This window comes from Argentina silus (genome assembly GCF_951799395.1).
Source record: "Argentina silus genome assembly, chromosome: 12".
NCBI classification, from domain to species: Eukaryota; Metazoa; Chordata; class Actinopteri; order Argentiniformes; family Argentinidae; genus Argentina; species Argentina silus.
This window is the reverse complement of record NC_139666.1, coordinates 7049182-7071999: the sequence shown is the minus strand read 5'-3', so window position 1 is coordinate 7071999 and position 22818 is coordinate 7049182. Positions and strand designations below refer to the sequence as shown.

Genomic DNA, 22818 nt, shown 5'->3' with positions numbered 1-22818 from the left:
TCACATCTCTGAAGAAACATTGACAACACCATGTATTATCGAAATTCACATTTATTCCATATTAATAAACTGTACAAAAAAAACAATTTGAATGCTAAAGTATACAGTAGGTGCATTAATGCTAAACAAGGGGCCAAGAAACACCATAAGAACAGGGTTGTTAGGTGTTCCAAAATCCTTGTATTAGTTAGGTGTGTTCCAAAACCGATGCGTTTTTTAGGTGTGTTCAGAAATCCATGTCAGGACACGTGAGTTCACTTCATCCAGTACAGACTCCTCTGACCTTCTCTTCACCACAAGGCCATGGCTGCCTCCCTCTACCCAGTGAACCATGGCCTGAGCCTTCATCTCCTCCACCACACCCCCAAGAAGGACCTGGATACGTGGAGAAACAAGAGACTTTTAGCACAAGTGAAAGTCAAACCATATAAAATATATATTTAACCCCCGGCCAGCAAGGTCCTACACTGTCCCATCCTCACCCTGTCACACATGTTATCCTCAGTGCCTGACACAAACAGCACAGGCATCCCCTCAGGCAGCCCCCTGAGGTCCTCGCTCCGCTGGCGATGGGCATGTGTCTGTCCAGGTGGATGTAGAGGGAAGGACAGACAGACTAGGCCCTGCACTGCATCCTCTGCCCCATCACTGAGCTGCTTCGCCAGGGCAGAGGCGGCCCGAGAACCCATGGACCGGCCTGGGGTGCAGGGGGTCACAGGACAGCATGTCAGTGCATGACCCAATCATAATGTTCTGTATACATCCACCGACTTAAGTAGGGATTAGTGAATTCAACAAGCCAATCAAACATACAGTACCAGTCAAAGGTTTGGACACACCTTGCCAAGAGTGTGCAAAGCTGTCATCAAAGCAAAAGGTGGCTACTTTGAAGAATCTAAAATATAAACCATATTCTGGTTTGTTTAACACTTTTTTCTTTACTACATAATTCCATGTGTTCCTTCATAGTTTTGATGTCTTCAATATGAATCTACAATGTAGAAAATAATACAAATAAAGAAAAACCATTGAATGAGAAGGTGTGTCCAAACTTTTGACTGGTACAGTATACTCTTATAAACTCTCTCAAGATGATCATTCGATACACAAAAGCCTTCAGCCGTCAACTTCGGCCATGTCTGATTGATCAGATGATAATGCATCTTCAGTGGCTGGGTTTCCTCCACAATGAGTTACTTGTAGTTGATTATTTTACCAACAGATTAAAGGGTGCGATGTTTAGCATTGGTGTCATTCAGGAAAAGTGTCAAGAGCCAAGAGGGAATAGGCCTATGCTGAACTCAGGTCAAGGATCTTTCCTAACTATGTTATTGTATTGTCATAATTGTGACATAATTTATATTCTCTAACATAAAAGTAAAAAGACAATAAACCGGTTTATTGTGTATGCGTATGCTTACCACCAAGGAATATGTTTGTTATTGTGTATTTCTCAAGGTTTTTTAGGTATTCCTGCAAAATAAAACGAGCAGTTACCAAATATGGAATGTATGTTGTCCACAATTTCTTTGTTATACAAAAAACATATTGACGATCCTTCCACTTAATCTGTCTTTAGGAACAAATCTATGAGAAACTGCTTACCAAAACGGCATGATAAGCCTTTACCCTGTAGCCAAGGTTTAAACCTTTACATGTGAAGCGCAGGCAAATGATCCCGCTACAGGCGAGGGCATGGGCAAGAGACACCAGATGTGTGAAGTTCATGTCTCCGCCAGCCCCGTGTGTGAGGATGACGGCTGTCCGCACACGGCTGGCATCAGACGGGACACTCACAGCAGCATCGACCTGTTTTGTCCCGAAGGGTACCGTCACCTCGTCCTGAAATACATTCATATCTTATATTTAGTGAGTGAGACATTCAGTGATTTGGTCGTGTAGCCTAGCTTTACTGGAACTTGTAAAACTTGCTCATAACAACTGCATCACCTGGTGGAATGCATCCATGTTTAGTCCTCTTTCACATCGATTTCGAACTTGAACGTAAAACGTTTCAAATACCGACATCTAGCGTGCAGGAGTCGCTATTACACCAATGGGTTTTATGGCTGATTACTTTTGCGTTAAAACTATAATTCACTTTAATTTCGTCATAGACCAAACCTTCAGTTTACTTCTCAAAAGGTGTATTATGAAAAGTGTGCCCTCCCACCAAAAACAGTTGAACTTCGTTGTAACTACAGAATGTGTGTTTGTGCTGTGTCTGTGAGTGTGTGTGAGTGAGTGTGTGTGGTTTCAATGACAAAGTGAGTAACATTCTCAAGGTCAAGGTCTTTCTTTATATGAACTGTAAAATGGGCCACCCAAATTAACTTTTATTGCAATAAATAAAACACAACCAATGGTAACATTCAGTACGAACAATGAAAAAATATTTATTATAAAAATGGAAAAACTGACATTCATGGTAGGGAGATAACCCGACAATTCACACGTCAACACATATTACTCAATAACATTGGATAAAATGCAATTGATTTATAATTGACTGCTGGATCAATCAGAGCTCATCCTTAGCCTGTAAAACAAAAACGAACAATGGACAATGTCAATAAACCTCATATCTAGGCCTCATATCTATGCCTGTCATAAAAGTCATACATTTTGTCAAATAAAGTGTTATAAAAATCAAGTAATGCCATGAAGCTTCTTTCGTCGATTACATAATTTCTGGCTGCATCTTTTCTTTGATCCATCCGCTTACTGTACATAAAAAGGACTTCTAAGCTTATACTTCAGAATTATTTTTTAAATCTCAGTTTTAAATAACAATGCAGAACATTCAAAAGTGTGATTTTTTTAAACATACTACACTGAATGACTGAACTGAACTTTTTGACTTTGAGTGCAAGTGCTGATTACAGCAGTTTTGGTTACATAAAGCCAATGAAGACCTGTGAACGCTGCTCCTTTAAAAACAAATTGGACATAATATAACGCATTGGGGAGAGATGTCTGCACATATTAAAGGGTTCAGTCTTCAGATGACCAGTAGAACCTTGAGACAATCGCATGTGTCAAAAAGTGCTTTAGAAATGTAATGATTTGCCTAAATATCCCTTTATCACAGAACAGATTTATTGTCACCTTTGACAGTAGCTTGTTAAAAGCCCAGGGATAGTCCTTTAACACTGTGGACACAGAAGGTGGAGCGTAGATCCTAATCTATAGTTGTCTAAACACAGGGATCCCACTTCAAGGACAACTCCAGCAGGAGCGAAGATAATAGATGCTGATAAAGATCAAGATAATGTCCCTTCCTTGTGTAATCGTGCCTCGGTCCTTGTGTAATCCTGCCTCCATCTCTGTGTAATCCTGCCTCGGTCCTTGTGTAATCCTGCCTCCATCTCTGTGTAATCCTGCCTCCATCTCTGTGTAATCCTGCCTCGGTCCTTGTGTAATCCTGCCTCCATCTCTGTGTAATCCTGCCTCCATCTCTGTGAAATCCTGCCTCGGCCTCTGTGAAATCCTGCCTCGGCCTCTGTGTCTGTTTCTTTCACCAACAGTAGCAACAATGAGATGGTCAACTCTTTATCTACAGCCTCCTAGACTGATGGGATGCTCAGCTGAATATACTCTGAGGTGCGTACAGTATGATGGGGGTTGGGTTGTTTATGGCCTAAATCAGTCTTGTGAGAGACATTACTCTAAGACTTTACACCCTACAGGGCCGAGACACTACCAGAACCAAATTCTGCTGCTTCAAAAACATTTTTAAATTGTCCTTTCCAGCACAACTATGGTGGATCCATAACCAGGCCAGGCCAGGCCAGGCCAGCCCAAGGCAGGCCAGAACAGAACAACCCAGAATAGCCCAAGCCAGAACAGAACAGCTCGGCTCTGTAGTGTGATTCCAGTGCCTGTGTCCTGGTCATGCTTACCGTGGTCCTGTGGCAGAGGCAGGGGAAGAGGTCATCAGACGGCTGCTCCACCCTCTCCATCCCCTCTCTCACCTTGGGCTCTGTCACCTGCAGCGCTGCATACTCCTACAAAACACCGGTTGGGAAACGTCAAAACACCAAAGAAAGAAAGAAAACAATAACAATGTGTTTCCGCTGACTGATTAGAATCGGAGGTGTCATCGCGAAAGGATATAGTAATAGTCAGAAAAACAGAAACAAAGTTCACGTGCACAACCTTACTGCAACTGTACACGCAATATAAACATCCATAGGTACTTAAGCCAGACCACATTTCCAGAGTATACAGTGTACATGAGTTACATATGTGGGGAAAATGCCCATTCCTTCGCCTCCCCCACCTCCAATACCTCCCCCACTTAAAAACCACCTGTTTATGGCTGCCACTGCTCCTTTGAGCCAGAAAGTGTGTTTAAACATTAATGTTTGCAGCGCTGGCTTATGGTGTCCAATAAAGCGCTGTGGACTGGGACACTCTGTCACCCTGATGTCCTTTGTCTGTCACAATGGCCACGTGTTCCATTCCCACAGACAAGACAGGGAGGGGCAGCGGCCAACAGAGAATAAGTTATGATTTCACACGTTCTTTCTATGGCGGTTCACTTCATACGATCCCCCCTATGAGGTTGAGGTGGCCCAGGGGGGCGTGCAGAAGTGGATATGCCTGACTGGGTGTCAGCAGGTTCAGGGAATTAAGTGGTCCTCTGTGGCTCATTTGGTAGAGCAGGGCGCTAACAACGCTTAGGTTGGGGGTTCGATTCCCGCTGGGACCATATATACTGAAATGTATGCATTCACTGCAATGTGGATACATTTGGATAAAAGCGTCAGCTAAATGGCATATATACAATACCAGTCAAAAGTTTGGACACACCTTCTCATTCAATGCTTTTTCTATATTTTTATTATTTTCTACATTGTAGATTAATATTGAAGACATCAAAACTATGAAGGCACACATATGGAATTATGGAGTAAACAAAAAAGTGTTAAACAAATCAGAATATGTTTGATATTTTAGATTCTTCAAAGTAGCCACCTTTTGCTTTGATGACAGCTTTGCACACTCTTGGCAAGGTGTGTCCAAACCTTTGACTGGTACTGTATATAACTGTTAAGACTGGTTAAACCTTTAGCTTTTGATTAACTCACGACACTACTGCAATCTATGTAATAAATCACGTGTTAAATGAGCACATACAGTACATGATCCAAATCTAATTCTGTGGGTATAAACCTTTTCTAAGGTCTGTGAAAAAGTGCCATGTAAGAGCCGTGCCGTAACCAGGAGAAACAATGCAATGACATGCAGTATGAGACATCGGCATTACTGAAAAATGACGCATCCTGCAGGTACAGTAAAGTGGTCATTCCTTTGGTGAATCAATGCCCTCAGATTCCACAGAGCTGTAAGGGCTTAACTGTGGAAAAAACTCTGTGACTGTGTCATTGAATATGTGTGTGTGTGTGTGTGCGCTCTCAAAGCCAAGTGTATCTACAGTATGAGGAGAACATGGCCCCTAACCCAGGAGCAATAAACAGGCAATCCAAATAAAGAAACGTGTAAAAACCAAAACATCATAACGCCCATCGGAGGTCACGCTTCATATACTGTACGCTTCAAGGTCAGCTCTCCACCAATATAACAACACAAACAGGTGGAAGACAAAGAGAAAGCACTAAGCCTGCAAAACATGCAAAACAGCCTGCAAAACCTGCAAAACAGCCTGCAAAACACAAGTACCAGAAAACAAGTCTTGTGCCAGAAACTTAAATAAATAAATAAATAAATAATCGCAAGGTTCCTGGTTCGATTCCGACCCTCGACATATCTTGCATGTCATCCCTCCTCTCTCTCCCATCCTTCCTGTCAAGCTCTACTGTCTCTATCCCAATAAAGCAGAAATGCCCTAAAAACATATTTTAAAAAAAAAGAAACGTTACTTCCTTGCCACCAAACGTGCCTCTTCCCTGGCTGACCCGGGCGCATGGACATGGAGAGGAGGCTTCACATGGATAACATATATATATATGCCATTTAGCTGACGCTTTTATCCAAAGCGACTTACATTGCGGTGAGTGCATACATTTCAGTATATATGGTCCAAGCAGGAATCAAACCCACAACTTAAGCATTGTTAGCGCCATGTTCTACCAACTTATCGTTGGGAGCCACAGAGGACCACACTGAGCCATAGAGGACCACATAACAATGAGTCAATGAGCTCAATGATGTCAGAGCCATAGATATATGGAACTTCAACGGTCACCATATTGGCACCGAAGGTTTCATAGCAATGGACGCCCACTGAGAATACCAATAAGAATGTTATTTGGCGTGGAATGTTCAGTGCTAAATAATGTCTTTATATATCTAATTGTCCACTGGCATCCTGTTCTAGGGCTGTCAGGGGTCACCACCAACATGTAATGACTGGTGCCAGTGTAACCTCTGCCTGGTGCCAGTGTAACCTCTGACTGGTGCCAGTGTAACCTCTGACTGGTGCCAGTGTAACCTCTGACTGGTGCCAGTGTAACCTCTGCCTGGTGCCAGAGTAACCTCTGCCTGGTGCCAGCGTAACCTCTGCCTGGTGCCAGCGTAACCTCTGCCTGGTGCCAGTGTAACCTCTGACTGGTGCCAGTGTAACCTCTGACTGGTGCCAGCGTAACAACTGACTGGTGCCAGTGTAGCAGAGGTGGTCGGAACCACTCTTCTGTGCCAAGTAGCCCTTCCAGACATGCCTCAACACATCCCTTAGCCCCCGGAGCAAGTCAGGCTGCCCCATCAGCCAAGGTAATAAGGTCACTGTTAACGGTCAATGGTCAAGGCCTTGACGTGTCCGGCATCGCGGTCCGGTGGCGGAATAGGCCGACTTAGGAATACCTAACTTCCGTATGAGATCCTACTGTCCTTGAGGTTGTTGCATAAAGGTGACAGGCAGAGAGAGAGAGAGATAAGATAAGATAGGATAGGATAGCTGATAACGATAACAGGATAAAGGTGTGTGAAACGACATGCGTTCACCACATTTCTGGGAGTGTAAAATGGAGTGGTACATTCAGTGCTTTAGCTTTTTCTCTTCATGTACTTCTCTAGTCTGATATATGTAGTTGTATTCTCTACAGAGCTCTCTCTAGTCTGATAAATGTAGTTGTATTCTCTACAGAGCTCTCTCTAGTCTGATAAATGTAGTTGTATTCTCCACAGAGCTCTCTCTAGTCTGATAAATGTAGTTGTATTCTCCACAGAGCTGAATGTTGTTGAAGTTCCACTGTGTATCTGTGTCGTTACAGACACTGTTGCCGGTAAGGAATTAGCTGAGCTGTTGTACATCAAATGAAATGTTACCGTGAAGAGCTTGTAGTAGTAGCAGAATATGCTGTCTGCCATGAGATGGTTACGAGCAAACTGTTGACCAGCCATTGCAATTTTCCTTGCCTGAGAGAGAGAGAGAGAGAGAGAGAGAGAGAGAGAGAGAGAGAGAGCATAAAACCAGAGTTACAAAAAAAGCTCTCCAGGTGGAAAGACTCAAATAATGTGATCACGGATAACTTTTGGAACTAAAAAACTCAACGAATCGCAATCATCGTCAAACAAATGACCATCGACAAAATCATCCTCATCCTCGTCACCTCTTCATCGTGGTCACGGGCCCAGTGGATCTTGTCCAGCAGGTCTCCAAGGTCGGCTCTGATGGGGATGTAGTGTTCCCAGGGTGTGAGCTGACTGTAGAAGTGTTCGTAGTAGTCAGAGTCCTGCTTCAGAACCACACTGTCCCCTGCCAGCAGGTAGGGCAGTCTGTAGGCTGCCACGGTCCCGTCCATGTTGACCTGGTACTTGAACTAGGAACGGGAGAGAGAGAGGATTTAGGAGTGTTGACGGGAATGGACATTGTTTATTCAGCCATTCAACCCTTCAACCCCCCTAAGCCAAGTAGGGTTAAGTCAATGATATGATCATGTTAAATGGGAGACATTTTTATAAGCACAAAACTATTTTTACGTAACTATTTGCAAGCTTTCAATTGCGTTTTACTAACATGGCTGTTGTGACCCCCTCTACTGCCTCGAGAGTTTGAAGCTTGCTCTTTCGGACCGCAGCAGCCAACAACAACACCACTGAATCATAAGACGTTATATAAGACCACGATATTGACCAAAATAGACGAGACTGTTGAAAACCAAAGAAAGAAGCTGAACTGACTCTAAAACCAACAGAGTCCTGTGGTACATGGCATAGCCATGTACGGACGTAAAGTCATTCCTCACATTTGAAGACTTGCACGTGTCCTATCCACCTCTTTTTATGAGCGTGAAAAGTACTCGCTGATCCCCACTTGCATGCGTTGCCACATGTATATGGCCTTGTAAAGCCAACTGTTAAAATCAACAATTTTTCCATTTACCTTTGCCATAAAGTCATTTTTACAAGTATGTCTGCTTGTCTTTAGTTTTACAAGCAATTACATGTCCCTCATTAGGCAAAATGAAGGCAAAAGCTAAACCCGCAGCCATGAGGGCGCCTTAAACCCAGGCTACGCCGTGAGCTCCCCGCCGCTCCCACGCCATCTCCTCTGAGAGATGTGAGAGAAAGCAGAAGACCGGGAAGGTCGTCAAGGCCAACAGCCACCCCAGTCGCACTCTGTTCTCCCTGCTTCCATCGGGCAAACGGTACCGAAGCAGTCAGACCCAGACCAACAGGTTCCGGGAACAGCTTCTACCCATTTTCTACCTCAGGCCATCAGACTGTCGAACTCACTGAATTTCGTCGCGTTTTATACTTGTATATGACCTAATGACAAATAAACTTGAAACGTTGCAGCCCTCACAACCCTCACATCTCACCTTGAAGAAGTCAAAGAAGGAGACGTGTTTGACCAGCGGCCCGTAGAGGCTCTCGTCGTGTTTGAAGAAGAAGAAGTTGGTGAAGGCAGCGTCCACCATGTTGGGGTGCGCCCGCGCAAGCTTCACCAGCTCCAGACGCTCCTTCCTGCTGTCCCGACCCCTCCAGAAGGCTGTGGCGTTCTTCTCCTCCCACCGAGGCCCTGTATTGGCCTGGACCGACATCATGTCCAGACTCACTCTGCTCAGTGGACGACACAGGTGTCAATCAAATGGGTGATCGTCATCATCATCATGCATACAGTGTTTGACATAATACTGTAATCAACCAAGCATCTTTTTGGAACGAGTCATTCATGAGAAAACTCCCGCCTCCTCTGTGACTGTAGTGCTGACTTTCACTCACAACAAGAGTGAGAATCAGTACTAGGGTCAAATATGGGGCTACAAGGATGTCATAAGCTGTCATAAAACTGTGGGGCAAACATGAACATTCCTAGTATTTATGAATGGAACAATACTCTTGTTCTGTGTTCTTTTACCACAGTAAACAATGAACAACACAACAATAGAGAGGCGGCGTGGTTTCGTCACAATGGAGTCTGTGAACTCACTTCCGGTACAAGCCAAAAATCCCTATTGCTATTTCCCATCAGGATTTTTCAAATAACTAATATAAGTGTTGTGTAATACGTAGGCTTAACATTTCTTGTACGTTTTCTTCTCCGATTAACGAGCGTTTGGCTCATGGAACCATTTCTCAGTCATTTTGTCTCTGTCAAAACTTAAAATGTGGAAAACAAGCGTAGAGAGACAAAAGATATCCAAGGTGAAGACTAATCAAACGCTAGTTAATCGGAAAATAAACTTTAGGCCTACGTGTTACACAACGCTTATATTAGCCGTTGGATCTGGATGGGAAAAATTAATGGTCGTTTTTTGGCTTGAACCGGAAGTAAGTTCAAGTTTCTCGATGGGCCTTGCCTTCCCATGGTCTCCAGGACCGACTCGGTGAGGTCGTAGGTCGGCATGACGATGTCTCGGGTGTCGTTGGAGCCGCACCAGGAGAAGATGGGGTGGAGCCTGTCGGAGGGCTTCCTCTTCTCCAGGGGCCAGTCCCCCAGGTTGACGAAGAACTCCACATCAGGGACACGCACCTGGACACACAGAGATGAGGACCTGATCTGTCTGTCTGTCTGTCTGTCTCACCTGTCCGTCTGTCTCTCACCTGTCCATCTGCCTGTCTGTCTGTCTGTCTCTCACCTGTCTGTCTGTCTGTCTCAGCTGTCTGACTGTCTGTCTGTCTGTCTCTCACCTGCCTGTCTGTCTGTATGTCTGTCTGTCTGTCTCACCTGTCTGTCTGCCTGACTGTCATGTCAGGGACACTCACTTGGACACACAGAGAGAAGATGGAGAAACACACCCTAACTTGTTTTCTTCCTTCCTCTAACACAGTGACTGCCTATGGGACATGTTCTTCTCAAAGGTTTTACTTACAATGACTGATGTATAGTTGATTCACTTACTTGGACAAATGTACTTATTGTAAGTCGCTTTGGATAAAAGTGTCTGGTAAATGACTTAAATGTAAAATGTAGCGTAAACGAATGAGAACCTGCCATTGTCAATAAAGGCCAGACGATACACTTTACTTTAATTGTGTTACTTTTCTATGCCAGTCAGAAGGGAAATTAACTGAAAAGCATGGGAATGTACTTATGTAAAACATGAATCACTCAACATCCTATTCAATTGCATTTCCAATGGAAAGTGACATTCCCCTGAAACAACAATACCCTTTTACATTCAACCATCTATCAATCAAGTTAACACATTCTTGACAGCACAGTCATGCTGTGTGTGGGTCCCAACTGATGTCATTTTCCTGGAGTCACACTGCCATCTAGTGGCCACTGGAACAACTAACACCAAACCCCTGTCAGACAACGGTGAACGCTTCTCTTGAATCACAAATTCCACAGCGTATAACCATGTGAACGGAAGCAGCACTCACTTTCCTGGTCAGAGAGAGGAGGAAGGCATCCATGAAGATCCGGAATCCCACATGCTCTCCTAGAGTCTTAATGTAGACCTAAAAAGTACAGAAATATACATAGGATGCATAAAATATTGCACGACAACACCCACAATAAATGAATGAGCTCACAATTCAAGCAAATGCATCCAGTATGTCATTCTTGGAAGTCAGTACTTGTAGTAGTCCTAGAAATCAGAGGACAGGCTCATTGTAACGCATGGAATGGAATGTGGAATGGTATCAAACACGTGGGAAGCTGACATATCCAGTATGTCCATGTAGTTCAGAGTCTGCTGGCGTGTAATTACAGGGTAGTACAGTATAATCAGGGCTACTGTTGAACTCCATCTCCAACCCAGCTCACCACAACCACACCACATGAGGCCTACCGCTCACTCACTCGCTGCTTGCTACCAGCAACAATGTAAGGGCTCTCCGACATGGCTCAGCGCGCACACACACACACACACACACACACACACACACACACACACACACACAGCCATTTTGACAACACTGCTCCACACCTGGTACCTTAAATGGCTGTATTTCACGACTAAGACGGCCCTGCTCCACCTGGTAGTTTATGACTAGGTCTGAGGTTGCCTGGGGGGGGGGCTACAGTATTAGCAGGCCGCCTTCTGTTTTTAGGTTGTCCCCACCTGTTCTACCAAAAAATAGCCTGCAATAGAAACATTTTCATTCTTTTTCTATTTTCACCAAAGTACAGCCTTCCTGGCCTTGCCCTTAACAACTACGGCCCACTCAGTACAATGACTAGTGACTGCCTTTGGCTACACGCACTAACCCTGGGTCTAACATGTGCCACCTGTCATCCCTGATGGTCTACCAGGTACCTTGTTGTCCTTGATGGTGTAGTGGCAGAGGCTCTGCCTCTGTCCGAAGCGCTCAGGGATCTCTTGGGCGTAGCGGTCAGGGTCCACCCTGGGGTAGAGGGCCAGGTCTCTCTCTATCTGAGGGAAGGACAGGGGACAGTGCATGTCCTGCTGCCACACTGACCCGCTGGGCTGGGGACAGTCACAGGCATCATGGTACACTGGACCTAGAGGGAGACAGAGAAGAGATTGTGTGTGTGTGTGTGTGTGTGTGTGTGTGTGTGGTGGGAGACAGACAACAACCACTCGTCATACTACAGACACAGTAGTGTGTGTGTGTGTGTGTGTGTGTCTGTGTGTGTGTGTGTGTGTGTCTGTGTGTGTGTGTGTGTGTGTGTGTGTGTGTCTGTGTGTGTGTGTGTGTGTGTCTGTGTGTGTGTGTGTGTGTGTGTGTGTGTGTGTGTGTGTGTGTGTGTGTGAGAGAGAGACACAGACAGACAGACAGACCGACGACGGAGAGAGAGCGAGAGAGAGAGAGAGACTGAGGCCAGGTTCCCTGACCTTTACCTTTCAGTATGAAGGGAGACTGGGCGACATGTTTGTCTTTGAGCAGTATGTGGACGTGCAGGTCTGTGTAGCTGGCATACATCCTGTACCGAACCAGGAAGGAGCCATCCCTGCGGTCCAGAACCTGGACCCAGATCCTGGAGAACTGTTCCACCGGGGACACGATCTTCACCTCGAAGGTGTTCTCTCCTGGTGAGGTTGTAAAACTGCGGGGGGCAACGTTAACGATTAAAACAGTGAACCAGACCACCATGTAAGACTTGGCTGAAGATCACATCCCTGATGTAAATGATAACTCAAGGATTTCAAAAAGGATTTCAATAATATGAGTTGGAGGTCAATAGCACAGTTGAGTTAATTGACTCTCTGTCATATAACATAGTACATACTAAGCTGAGAAGGTCCTAGGGTCTACTGTATGTGAGCCTTTGTGTATAGGCTAAAGCATAATTAGCAGACACCAAACACAACAATGATGAAACTATTAGGAGGGAAAGCCTTCTTTACAGTGAAAGTGTAAAAGATAAGTTACACTATTTGAAAAGACAGACAGTATGAGGAAAAACAAATATGAAATAGGACACGGCACTGTTGAAAGCAGACACGCACACACAGGACACATTTGCCCCGGGGGAGTAGTGTCACATAAAGGGTTCAGTGGCGGTCGTCCCCAGACAGTCTTTCATGTCTACCCAGTGACAACAATGTTACAAGGACACACGTGTGATTTTACGATTCTGCAGTGACATTGTATCCTTCGCCGTGTGCTTGGCACTTGATGGCACTCTAGACTGAAGGGACCGCCTGGGAGGTTTTCGGACCCATGACGACATACTTACTTTCTCCCAGAGCTGTCTGCCGTCTGTATGAAGAAGAATCGAGCTGGTAGAACAATATTTGCCTCCAACCCCGGACCCCATACCAAAGTTTTTGCAGCGCAGGGCTCCGAGCCTGCTAAAACTCCGGGAGGTGTCTGATCGAACAGTCCCAGACAGTACAGTGGAAACCACGAAAGCAGTTTACGCAACATGTTTGTGCGAATCGGCTGTCCGGAAAATGCGTTGGTCCGTTATTCTTTGTCAAGTCAAAGTTGATCTTCTACAGTGGAATTTCAGTCCCGTAAATTGCCATCCCGGTGAAATGTCAGCAACGCCGGATAATTCGACATCTGGCTGCCAGCAGTCTGCATACACCGAGCGGAGGAACACCCTTTCTCAAATATGCACTGATACAGTGCAATGTTGCAATACGTGTGTACACTCACGTAAACATCACACGGCGCTGCTCCTCTCTAAGCCTATCCGTTCGATGTTGTCGCGCTGTCACATTTTTACCGGTGAAGTTTGAGATAAAACATGGATACAATTATAATGGTCGGGTATGGACGAACTTCTACCGAGAGACAGGCGGAGAGTGGCGATCTGATTGGTCGCTCCCACCACGTCTCCGGTTGAATATCGAAAGTGGAGCGTGGATCTGATTGGTCGAGACGAGTAGGGAATAGGTTAGACGTGTTTGTGTGCCATGCGAAGGGGTTAAAACCAATCTTACATAAGAGGGAGTCAAGCCTCTGCGTTTAAACACTGTCATTGTTCACTACAATCACTAATCTATAGTCGGTGAAATCAGATGCAGTCTTAGATTGACATTGTCTCCACGTAATCTAAGAGGAAATAGTCTAATAACACATTTGCTTGTCTGGAGCAAAAAATAGAGGCTTGGTCTCCAGTGGCACATCAGTGATATGAGAATAAAATAAAAAAAATAAGAGAATAGAGCTAGAATATAATAGAATATGGATTGTAATAGAACATCATTCTATCTCCTTCCCTCTCCTTCTGTCTTCTCTCCAGGGACGTACCCCCACCTGGCACTCATCCTGGGGCTAGCCGTCTTTATAACTGACATAGAACGGAATGTTTAATATAGAATGGAATGAAATAGAGAGAACAGAATAGAATGTTTAATATAGAATGGAATGGAATAGAACGAATAGAATAAAATATTTTATATAGAATGGAATAGAATAGAATGGAATGGAATAGAGAGAATAGAACAGAATGTTTAATATAGAGTGGAATGGAATAGGGAGAATAGAACAGAATGGATATACTAGGTTAGCACACATGCCTTGGGTGACACTTTAACAAAGTGAGGTTCATTGGAGGGTGACAAAACCGATATCTCTGGTGTGTACATCAATCAATGTTTATTTCAATTTGATTTGCATCAACATATTTAGAGTTCTTTTTTCTCAGTAATCTCTATTACACTACTATAATATCAATAAGAACAAAAGGTGGTAGAATCCATTTAAACAAGACAAATGTTTCGCTGCCATCTTTGAGGAAACCCAGAGAAAAACGGCTCGGCCAGGAAAGTACAGTGTGAACGAACAGAGGTCCAGTGACTTAGTCAGACAGAGTTAGGCAGAATACCAGATACAGTACCAATCATCAAAACAGGTACGACGTTTACAGAGAAGGATATCCGGGGGAATATTTTTTCTGTTTTTGTATGTTTCTTTTTTTTTCTTCTTGTCTTTAACTCCCAGCCCAGGGTTGTTCTGTACAGTTTATATAAAAACCAAAAACTTACAAACAAAAACACCCTGTCAATAGAAGTCCAATTTTTTTTCTTCCTCTGCCATTTAAAGTTCAACTGCACTGTTATACTCAACACAAACGTCATCGGACAGTAGTACACGTAGAGAAATAGACTGGTTCTTTCTTCGAGGCCCGCAAACACAGTCATTCATGGACGACAGCCTTCACACTACCAGCCTTGAAAGACACCTACGTAGGCAACTGATTTCAACTCATTCAACTCACTCCTTGACAACGGCATAGGCAACTGATTTTCAACTCATTTAATATAGAGCAAAACATTTGGACTCCCTCTGATTTTCAACTCATTTAAAATAGAGCAAAACATTTGGACTCCCTCAGATTTTCAACTCATTTAAAATAGAGCAAAACATTTGGGCTCCCTCTGAGCTGGCAACTGATTTCAACTGATTTCAACTCATTCGGAGCATGGCAACAGATTTCACATCAACTGATTGCGATTCGTTCTACAGATTTCATTTGACAGCTCGAAGCTCGGCAACTGATTTCAATTCTACTCTGAGCTCGGTGACCAGACTGGGTCTCGCTCTACAGTATCCTTCAGGAATGTCTCACTAGCCTGAGAAGGGGCAGAGTGACATGAATAGAGATGCGGGTTAAGTGTAGCTGTGTGTGTGTGTGTGTGTGTGTGTGTGTGTGTGTGTGTGTGTGTGAGAGAGAGAGAGTGCATGCGTGTGTGTGTGTGTGTGCATGCGTGGATGCATGCGTGTGTGTGTGTGTGTGATGAAGATATAGATACTCGTTTAGTGTGAGAGAATGGTGGTGTTCTGGTTACTATGGTATTCCTTTATATGTGTGTCAAGGTCAGGCAAACATGAGACGTGGTGAGGGAGCGTGACTGGTGTGGTCAGAACAATCATTTTGACTTTCATATTATCTAAAAAGAGACATAAACAATGATATCCTCCTATTTTCCGTAACTCTTCTATCAGTTATCATTCAGACGAGGGTTTGTTAGTGTTCTGTGTACACTTATTGAACTGGTACAACATACGCAATAACATGTATCATAGAACAATCTTTGTACACACAGGGAGGAGCCTAGAGAGAAGAGAATACCACCATCAACTAAAGGGCGAGAATACAGGGGTGTTACATTGAGTTCTTCATCAAGAAGAATGATGGAACCTATTTGCTTCCAATTCAGATCAGTATGGATTCCGTACACATAACACGGATCCATATATGATTGCCACCAATGACAACGACAAGGTTCAATACATTATTTTTTGCCCTTTTCAATTTGCCCACAGCCTACCTAGAGTAAGCAAGCACACCCGCAGGATGGTTCTTCTCCTCAGAATTGTTAGAGTGTTTAAATGGATCAGACTCCACCTCTTGTCTTCACTCCTCCTTACTATCAAACATGACCCTTTTGGAATCATGAGACTTCTAGAATCATGAAGCATAGTTTAACATCGTAGTGAAAAAAGACGACCATCCTGGATACCAAAATGTAAACACAGGAGGGGGGGGGGGGGTCATTAATGTTGGGGGATTGGGGGGGGGTCATTAATGTTAGAGGTGGGGGGGGGGGGGGGGGTCATTAATGTTGAATTACTTTGGCAGAGAAAGTAGAGAGTTTCGTTACTTTTTTTTTTTTACATCGGCTTGCGTGAGACACACACTGACTCACAAACTCATACTTACAGTATGACGAAAGGCAGCAGAAGTTTCCAATGACATACGCACAACAACAAAAAAATAGGGCTTTTTAAAAAAAAAAAATACATCACAATTCCTCAAACGAACCAAATTCAGTTTGACAACAACGACAGACAGCCCATCTACAGTACTGCATGGCCACTTCCGATCGGTTCGGGATGGTTCATCTATTCTCATCTACAGGAAACAGGTCATCACTACCACATATTAGCTCTTTGCTAGTTCACAGGAAGGGGCTTCACCCATCTTGATTTTATGGCACGTGAATTATTATTACATATGTTTATAGAAATAAACACACACTCCAGACCTCACACACTATCAACATGGCCCCACAAGTGCACCCTCAATCCCACTTTTCTCATACTCATTGCGTCGTTCACACATTTGACTTCTATCTATTCTCGGTGTTCATACATTTCTCTGTGTTCATACATTTCTCTGTGTTCATCGCAGGGGAGTGAATGAAATGTACCTTTTTTAATATAATGTCAGATATAGTAAATAGCAGCAGCCAACAGAATGCGTTTAGTGCCGTATAAATGGACGGTGTGTATGTGTTTGCACTGTCTATAGACCAGAGATATTTGGGAATATTTCGTGGTAAAGGAGATAGGAGTGGAGTATACGTGAAGTATCTGCGAAGTAAGTGCAGAAATAGGAATAGTATCTATAGTAGTATTGTGTAAATGAAGTGTCCATACTGAAATGATATGTGTTCAGATAACCCAAAACAAAAGAAATAAAAAAAAAAAGGCAAAAAAATAAAAAATTTGGCTTTATAGCAATGCAGGTATACATTTTCCTTTTTATATATATTTTGTTCAATATTTCAAAAAATAGAAAGTTTTTTCATAGTTTCTGTCGTTGGCTTATATTATTAAATAAAAGTTTTTATTTTATATTTCCCTCTGTTTAAAGTAGCATGCTGCTTTTTATTAATATGGCAGTTTTATGTTTTTATTTGTCATCCATTTTGTTTCATGCAGTCTTGTTGGTTTCTTTAACTTAGCGTATCTACACAGCAAGGTCTGGGTTACCCACCTGACACACTAATGGACTTGTATCCATTTGACCATATATGACCATATCCTAGGGCTCCTGTCTGTCTTAACCAACTCACTTCATGGTCTGTGTCCGTCCCACTATCGTCTAGACAAGAGACCAACCCCTGACCCAGTCCTTTAAGTGAAAATGCTGTACAGACAGCCTTCCGAGAGGCTCATTTACACAAAGTCCTTCTTGTGTCTCTTCCTCTCTCTTCCTCCCTTTCTGTCTCTCAGCCGTAGAGTGAAGGTCCATGTCCCAGCACAGCGCCCCCGACAGGTCCGAGGGTGCACTTCGGCCCACTGTCCTGCTGCCATTAAAACTGGTACCATTTCTTATCCTTGCATTTCAGCATCACCTGAGGGGGACAGAGAGAACAGAGAACGCGGAGTCATGGTTTAGTAACAACGAAACATATCGAAACACCATCTTGCTTTCCCCAAATGCCAACACAAAATCCCTCTCAATTTCCTCTCAATCAATATCATTGCTGATCACCTACAGTATCCACCATATTCCTCTCAATTCTGACCCAATACCATAACAGCTGACATTTCCCAAATTCCCGTTCCACAAAATACCCCCTCCATCCTCTCTCCTAGCTGGCAGTTTAACCCCTCGTTTCTTTCTCTACTGAGGCCTTGGTCTATTCTGTCATGACTACTACCAAAGAAAGGGGTTCTACTTCCTAACTGTCCCATTCAAGTGGGTCAAATGTCCAATTTCTCTGGCAGTGCCAGCAGAGGGCGCTCATCATGTGACCACCAGTAAGAAGCAATGAGGGAGAGTTTACATTAAAGTAATGCAGTGAAAAAGCTCAAATCGATCTCCAAATGGAATTCAAAGACAGCGTGCCTTACCTGATCTTTAATCTTACTAAATTCCCGTTCCACAGATAATGAAATCAGGATACTATATTGTCAAACTGACAGACTTTTGTTTTCATGCAAGACCAGATTTTGATTGTAAAAACTGCTAGCACCATGCTAAGTGAGGCAGATAGCATAGCCCTTTTACAAAAATGTGTGTATTTGCATCATATTAACCATATGCACTGTGGACCTTAGAACAAAGTCAGATTGACATTTAATATTTAATTTAATTTATAATTTTTTTAATGCAATTTCTTTAGGAAAATCTCCATTGGAGGCCGCATATTTTATCCTTACTGTCATTAGCGCCCCTTGCTGGTAAAAATAATAATAAATAGTGTCAGTTGCTCTCCCGCGTCCTCCTGGCTGACTACTACCTCGTGGGCGTGTTTGGAGAAGCTCTCTGCGCTGGTCATCATGAGGGCGGTGCGTTCCTCCAGCTCCCCCAGCCTCTGGCCTCTCTCGTCCAGGGCGATGCGGGCGCGCGCCAGGTCTCCCACCACCCCGGTCGCCGCAGCCTTCATGCCCTCCATGCCCGCCTGACCTGGGATGTGCTGGGCCAGGCTCCGGGACGCCTTACCCGCCGCTGCCTCGCCAACTAGAGGGGGGTGGGGGGATGCAGGGAGGGAGGGAGGGAGGGAGGGAGGGAGGGAGATAGAGAGCAAGAGACGCGATGAGACAGGAGAATAGAAATCGAAACACATTTGTGGAAAAACTATGAATGAGCGTCCTCCATTGGATTCTCGGATTCTCTTAGACACACAGAATACAACAAAGGTTTACATACACAGCTCCTCTCTGTCGAAGGTCTGGGTGTTCCCGCCGAAGAAGCCCTTGAGGAAACCTCTGTTCTGAGCCTCTGGGGTCTCTATCGGGATGAACAGCTCCCCCAACATCTCCTGAATCAACCAAAAATGAAGAACCAGTCAGTGGGGTAATGATGAAACCAAACCAGGGCATATGGAGTGAAACATACACAGATTTGCACAATGGTAAAAAAAAAAAAAAAAAAAAAAAAAAAAAAGCCAAAAGAGTGCCTTAGGCAGTGTAGACGAAAACAGAATTTATTAAGAGTAGAGCCAACTAGAAAAGCTTGATCACTGAAAACCATAAAAAAAAAGTGTTGTGGGTTCACCAGCAGGTGGCAGTATGGTAACGTAGCTTATTCAGAGCCACTGAAAAAAAGTGGGGATGCATATTCAGAGCTCGAGCTCTGCTGGTGTCGATTCTTATTGGTGTGTGAGTGCTGGGATGGGTCTAACAACACACCCAAAGAGACAGACAGACAGACAGACAGACAGACACACACACACACACACACACACACACACACACACACACACACACACACACACACACACACACACACACAGTGGAGATCAAACCACACATGACAAGCGTGACATTTCACTTCAATGGCCACTGTCACGATTGGGCTTTACCAAAGGTATCAATTATGACATCCATATATTTAATGCTCTGATGCCTCCTAGAATTCATTGAGTCAAGCTGCAGGAAGCAATGTGCTGTCATGGCTACAGAGCAATGAGATTTCCAATCACACACACTAACACATACACACAGACACACATACACACACACACACACACACACACACACACTAATACTGAAAGAAAAAACACTTACATGTGTGCACATGCATGAATGCACACGTGCACTCTCATACAAATAAACAAGCCTGTAGATATTGTCATATAGTCTCAGACATACAAATGCATGACAGCCTTCAGTAGGAAACCACCAATAACAGAGACTTTTCACACATGAGCACACATGTAGACAAACACACAGAAAAGAACATGTGCATACACACACACAAACACACACACACACACACACACACACACACACACACACGAGCACACGTAGACAAACACACAGAAAAGAACATGTGCATACACACACACAAACACACACACACACACACACACACACACACACACACGAGCACACATGTAGACAAACACACAAAAAAGAACATGTGGCACGCATAAACCTCACCCCACCCAACATTCACTCACTCACTCACTTACTCACACACACACACACACACACACACAGACACACACACACACACACACAGACACACACACACACACACACACACAGACACACAGACACACACACACACACACCTGCAGATTGTCACACATCTCCTGGCTGTAGGTGATGCGTTGTATCTCCGTCGGGGAGCTGAGGTACAAGGCCTGCCCTGCGTTGGTGAAACAGAAGGTCCTGGCGATGCGCATGTCCGTCAGAGGAAGGTAGTTCACATCCATCAGAGGCCGGAGACTGGGCAAACTGGAACCAGAGCAGAAGAGAAGAACAGCTTAATGGTTCCAAAAAGTATTACGTATTATATTTCAATCATGCTTTTCCACAAAGTGCCCAAAGTGCCGTGCGTTACATTGGGGAGAACTCAGACACAAACAACAACGACAACCATCCATTACCAATTTGCACTGACTGAATTCAAATTTGAATTGACCCCATGCAGCCACCCTGGTTGTCTGTGGGGCAGGGGGGGGGGGGTGAGAGGTCATCACCGCCTACCTCAGGGTCATGACGTGCCCGTTGGCGCAGAAACACGCCAGACAGACGCTGTTACAGACGGAGATGATGTCGGCGCGGAGGACGAAGGAGGACTCTGTGATGTTGTGGAGGAAGAGGCCGCTCTGGGAGGGCATGAGGAAGACCTTGGCCTGCTTCTCCGAGCACACCACGGCCAGGTGGCCATCCCCACACGCCTCCTGGGAGGACGACGGAGAGAAGTTGACCAGCTTACGCCTCCGGGGTCGGTCGTGGTCCTCAGGCACGTTAGGGTCCCGCCACACCTCGTAGGGACTCTGGATCACAGCGCCCCCGCAGTCCAGGAAGGCAAACTGCAGGATGGAGCCCTTCAGCATTAGGATCGTACCTGAGAGTGTTGAGATTGAGGAAAGGAGGTTAGGGAGAGAGAGAGAGAGTGTGTGTGTGTGTGTGTGTGTGTGTGAGAAATAGAGAAAGAGAGAGAGATAGAGAGAGAGAGAGAGAGAGAGCTGTGATTTCAATAATCTTTTGTCATTCACTTTCTCTAACTGGCACAGTGTATTGCCAAGTTGTCATACAACATTGTGTGAGAGAGGGAGGACAGAACCTAGCAGGCAGTGCTTATAGAAATGCACCAAATGCTTCACTGCGTGACAACTGTCACAACTGTCTTCCATGGCCTTTCACACCAAATTTAGCGTATCCATATGTGATTTCTCTGGAGGGCTTTGTGAGTCAGTTCCACTGCCTATGCGACCACCGTTAAGCCTCCGTCACAGCCCTCAAAGCCCTCTGACTCATTTCCCCCGCCCCCCCACCCAGCCGCAACCCCCCCACCCCCCGGAGTCTCACCACTGGGTCTGACAGCTCAATCAAGACCATATTCAAATATTTGGCATATTCACAAACCCTATGACCCTATACCCATACAGCACTCATTAGAATGCATGGGATTGAATGAGGAATGGTATCAATCATATATCAAACACACACAGTACCAGTCAAAAGTTTGGACACACCTTGCCAAGAGTGTGCAAAGCTGTCATCAAAGCAAAAGGTGTCTACTTTGAAGAATCTAAAATAGAAACCATATTCTGGTTTGATTCACACTTTTTTGTTGACTACATCATTCCATATGTGTTCCTTCACAGTTTTGATGTCTTCAATATGAATCTACCATGTAGAAAATAATCAAAAAATAAAGAAAAACCATTGAATGAGAAGGTGTGTCCAAACTTTTGACTGCTACTGTATTGGACTGTTTCCCTACGTCAGATGGATTTCAAATCCAAACGTTTGGTGGAGTGTCGAGCCAAAAAAAGGACAAACAAACATTTCGCCGTCCCATTCGGCCCTTATGCAGGGCGCTGTACATTAACATCAAACGTAACGAGCGTGTCTCACTACTGGGTCCCACGGTGACGGGCTCCTCCAGCCTCTCCTCCTCGTCCATGGGTACAGATATGGGGATGAGCAGTACCACCCCCAGGCTGGTGCCCACCCACAGGCACGGCGTGGGCAGGGCGTCCGTCTTCCGGGCGTACGACTCGCCGAACGTCAGCGTGGTGACGGCCTCCTTGGTGTCCCGGTCGATGCTGGACACGCTGGAGCTCCGGGAGCGGCTGAAGGAGTTCTCTCTGCTCTCTGTACGGGGGGAGGACGCCACCGTCACCATCACCATCATCACCATCACCACCACCACGCCAGGGCAGGCAGACACACAAACACACACACACGCACGCACGCACGCACGCACGCACGCACGCACGCACACACACACGCACACACATACGCACATACACACACACACACACACATACACACACACACACA

The 22818-nt window shown here is 44.8% G+C and overlaps 3 protein-coding genes across 3 annotated transcripts in view; all 3 read right to left on the bottom strand.

Moving 5' to 3' along the window:
• Positions 1-39: 39 nt before the first annotated feature.
• On the bottom strand, positions 40-1973 carry tex30 (testis expressed 30). The gene is made up of 5 exons (XM_083681799.1): positions 1951-1973; positions 1606-1842; positions 1422-1473; positions 483-697; positions 40-375 (listed from the first exon to the last, which is right to left on the bottom strand). Exons 1-5 carry the CDS (start codon positions 1966-1968, stop codon positions 217-219), a joined length of 681 nt encoding a protein of 226 aa, XP_083537925.1. The 5' UTR covers positions 1969-1973; the 3' UTR covers positions 40-216.
• Positions 1974-2377: 404 nt separating this feature from the next.
• Positions 2378-13608, bottom strand: poglut2 (protein O-glucosyltransferase 2). Its single transcript, XM_083681491.1, has 10 exons — positions 13064-13608; positions 12225-12430; positions 11679-11884; positions 10798-10875; positions 9768-9940; positions 8787-9024; positions 7575-7784; positions 7291-7380; positions 3903-4007; positions 2378-2539 (listed from the first exon to the last, which is right to left on the bottom strand). Exons 1-10 carry the CDS (start codon positions 13252-13254, stop codon positions 2522-2524), a joined length of 1515 nt encoding a protein of 504 aa, XP_083537617.1. The 5' UTR covers positions 13255-13608; the 3' UTR covers positions 2378-2521.
• Positions 13609-17879: 4271 nt separating this feature from the next.
• The window catches only part of stxbp5l (syntaxin binding protein 5L), a gene marked incomplete at both ends in the record, with an annotated part of 122645 nt that continues 117706 nt past the window's right edge, over positions 17880-22818 (bottom strand). Inside the window, 6 exons of the mRNA XM_083681437.1 lie at positions 17880-17921; positions 18813-19033; positions 19223-19334; positions 20592-20757; positions 21010-21373; positions 22390-22629. Coding sequence (XP_083537563.1) covers positions 17880-17921; positions 18813-19033; positions 19223-19334; positions 20592-20757; positions 21010-21373; positions 22390-22629 — 1145 coding nt within the window. The remainder of the gene's footprint in view (positions 17922-18812; positions 19034-19222; positions 19335-20591; positions 20758-21009; positions 21374-22389; positions 22630-22818) is intronic.

What these genes read in the sequence shown, in the direction of transcription:
- tex30 (XM_083681799.1), bottom strand. An exon ending in AGGCTTATCATGCCGTTTTG is followed by an intron (nt 1,474 to 1,605) that starts GTAAGCAGTTTC and finishes TTTATTTTGCAG; the next exon opens with GAATACCTAAAAAACCTTGA. An exon ending in AACAAACATATTCCTTGGTG is followed by an intron (nt 698 to 1,421) that starts GTAAGCATACGC and finishes CCTGCACCCCAG; the next exon opens with GCCGGTCCATGGGTTCTCGG.
- poglut2 (XM_083681491.1), bottom strand. Translation starts at nt 13,254, where the DNA reads ATGTTGCGTAAACTGCTTTCGTGGTTTCCACTGTACTGTCTGGGACTG. An exon ending in TCCTCTCTCTGACCAGGAAA is followed by an intron (nt 9,941 to 10,797) that starts GTGAGTGCTGCT and finishes CTGTGTGTCCAG; the next exon opens with GTGCGTGTCCCTGATGTGGA. An exon ending in CCCGTGACCACGATGAAGAG is followed by an intron (nt 7,381 to 7,574) that starts GTGACGAGGATG and finishes TCTCTCTCTCAG; the next exon opens with GCAAGGAAAATTGCAATGGC.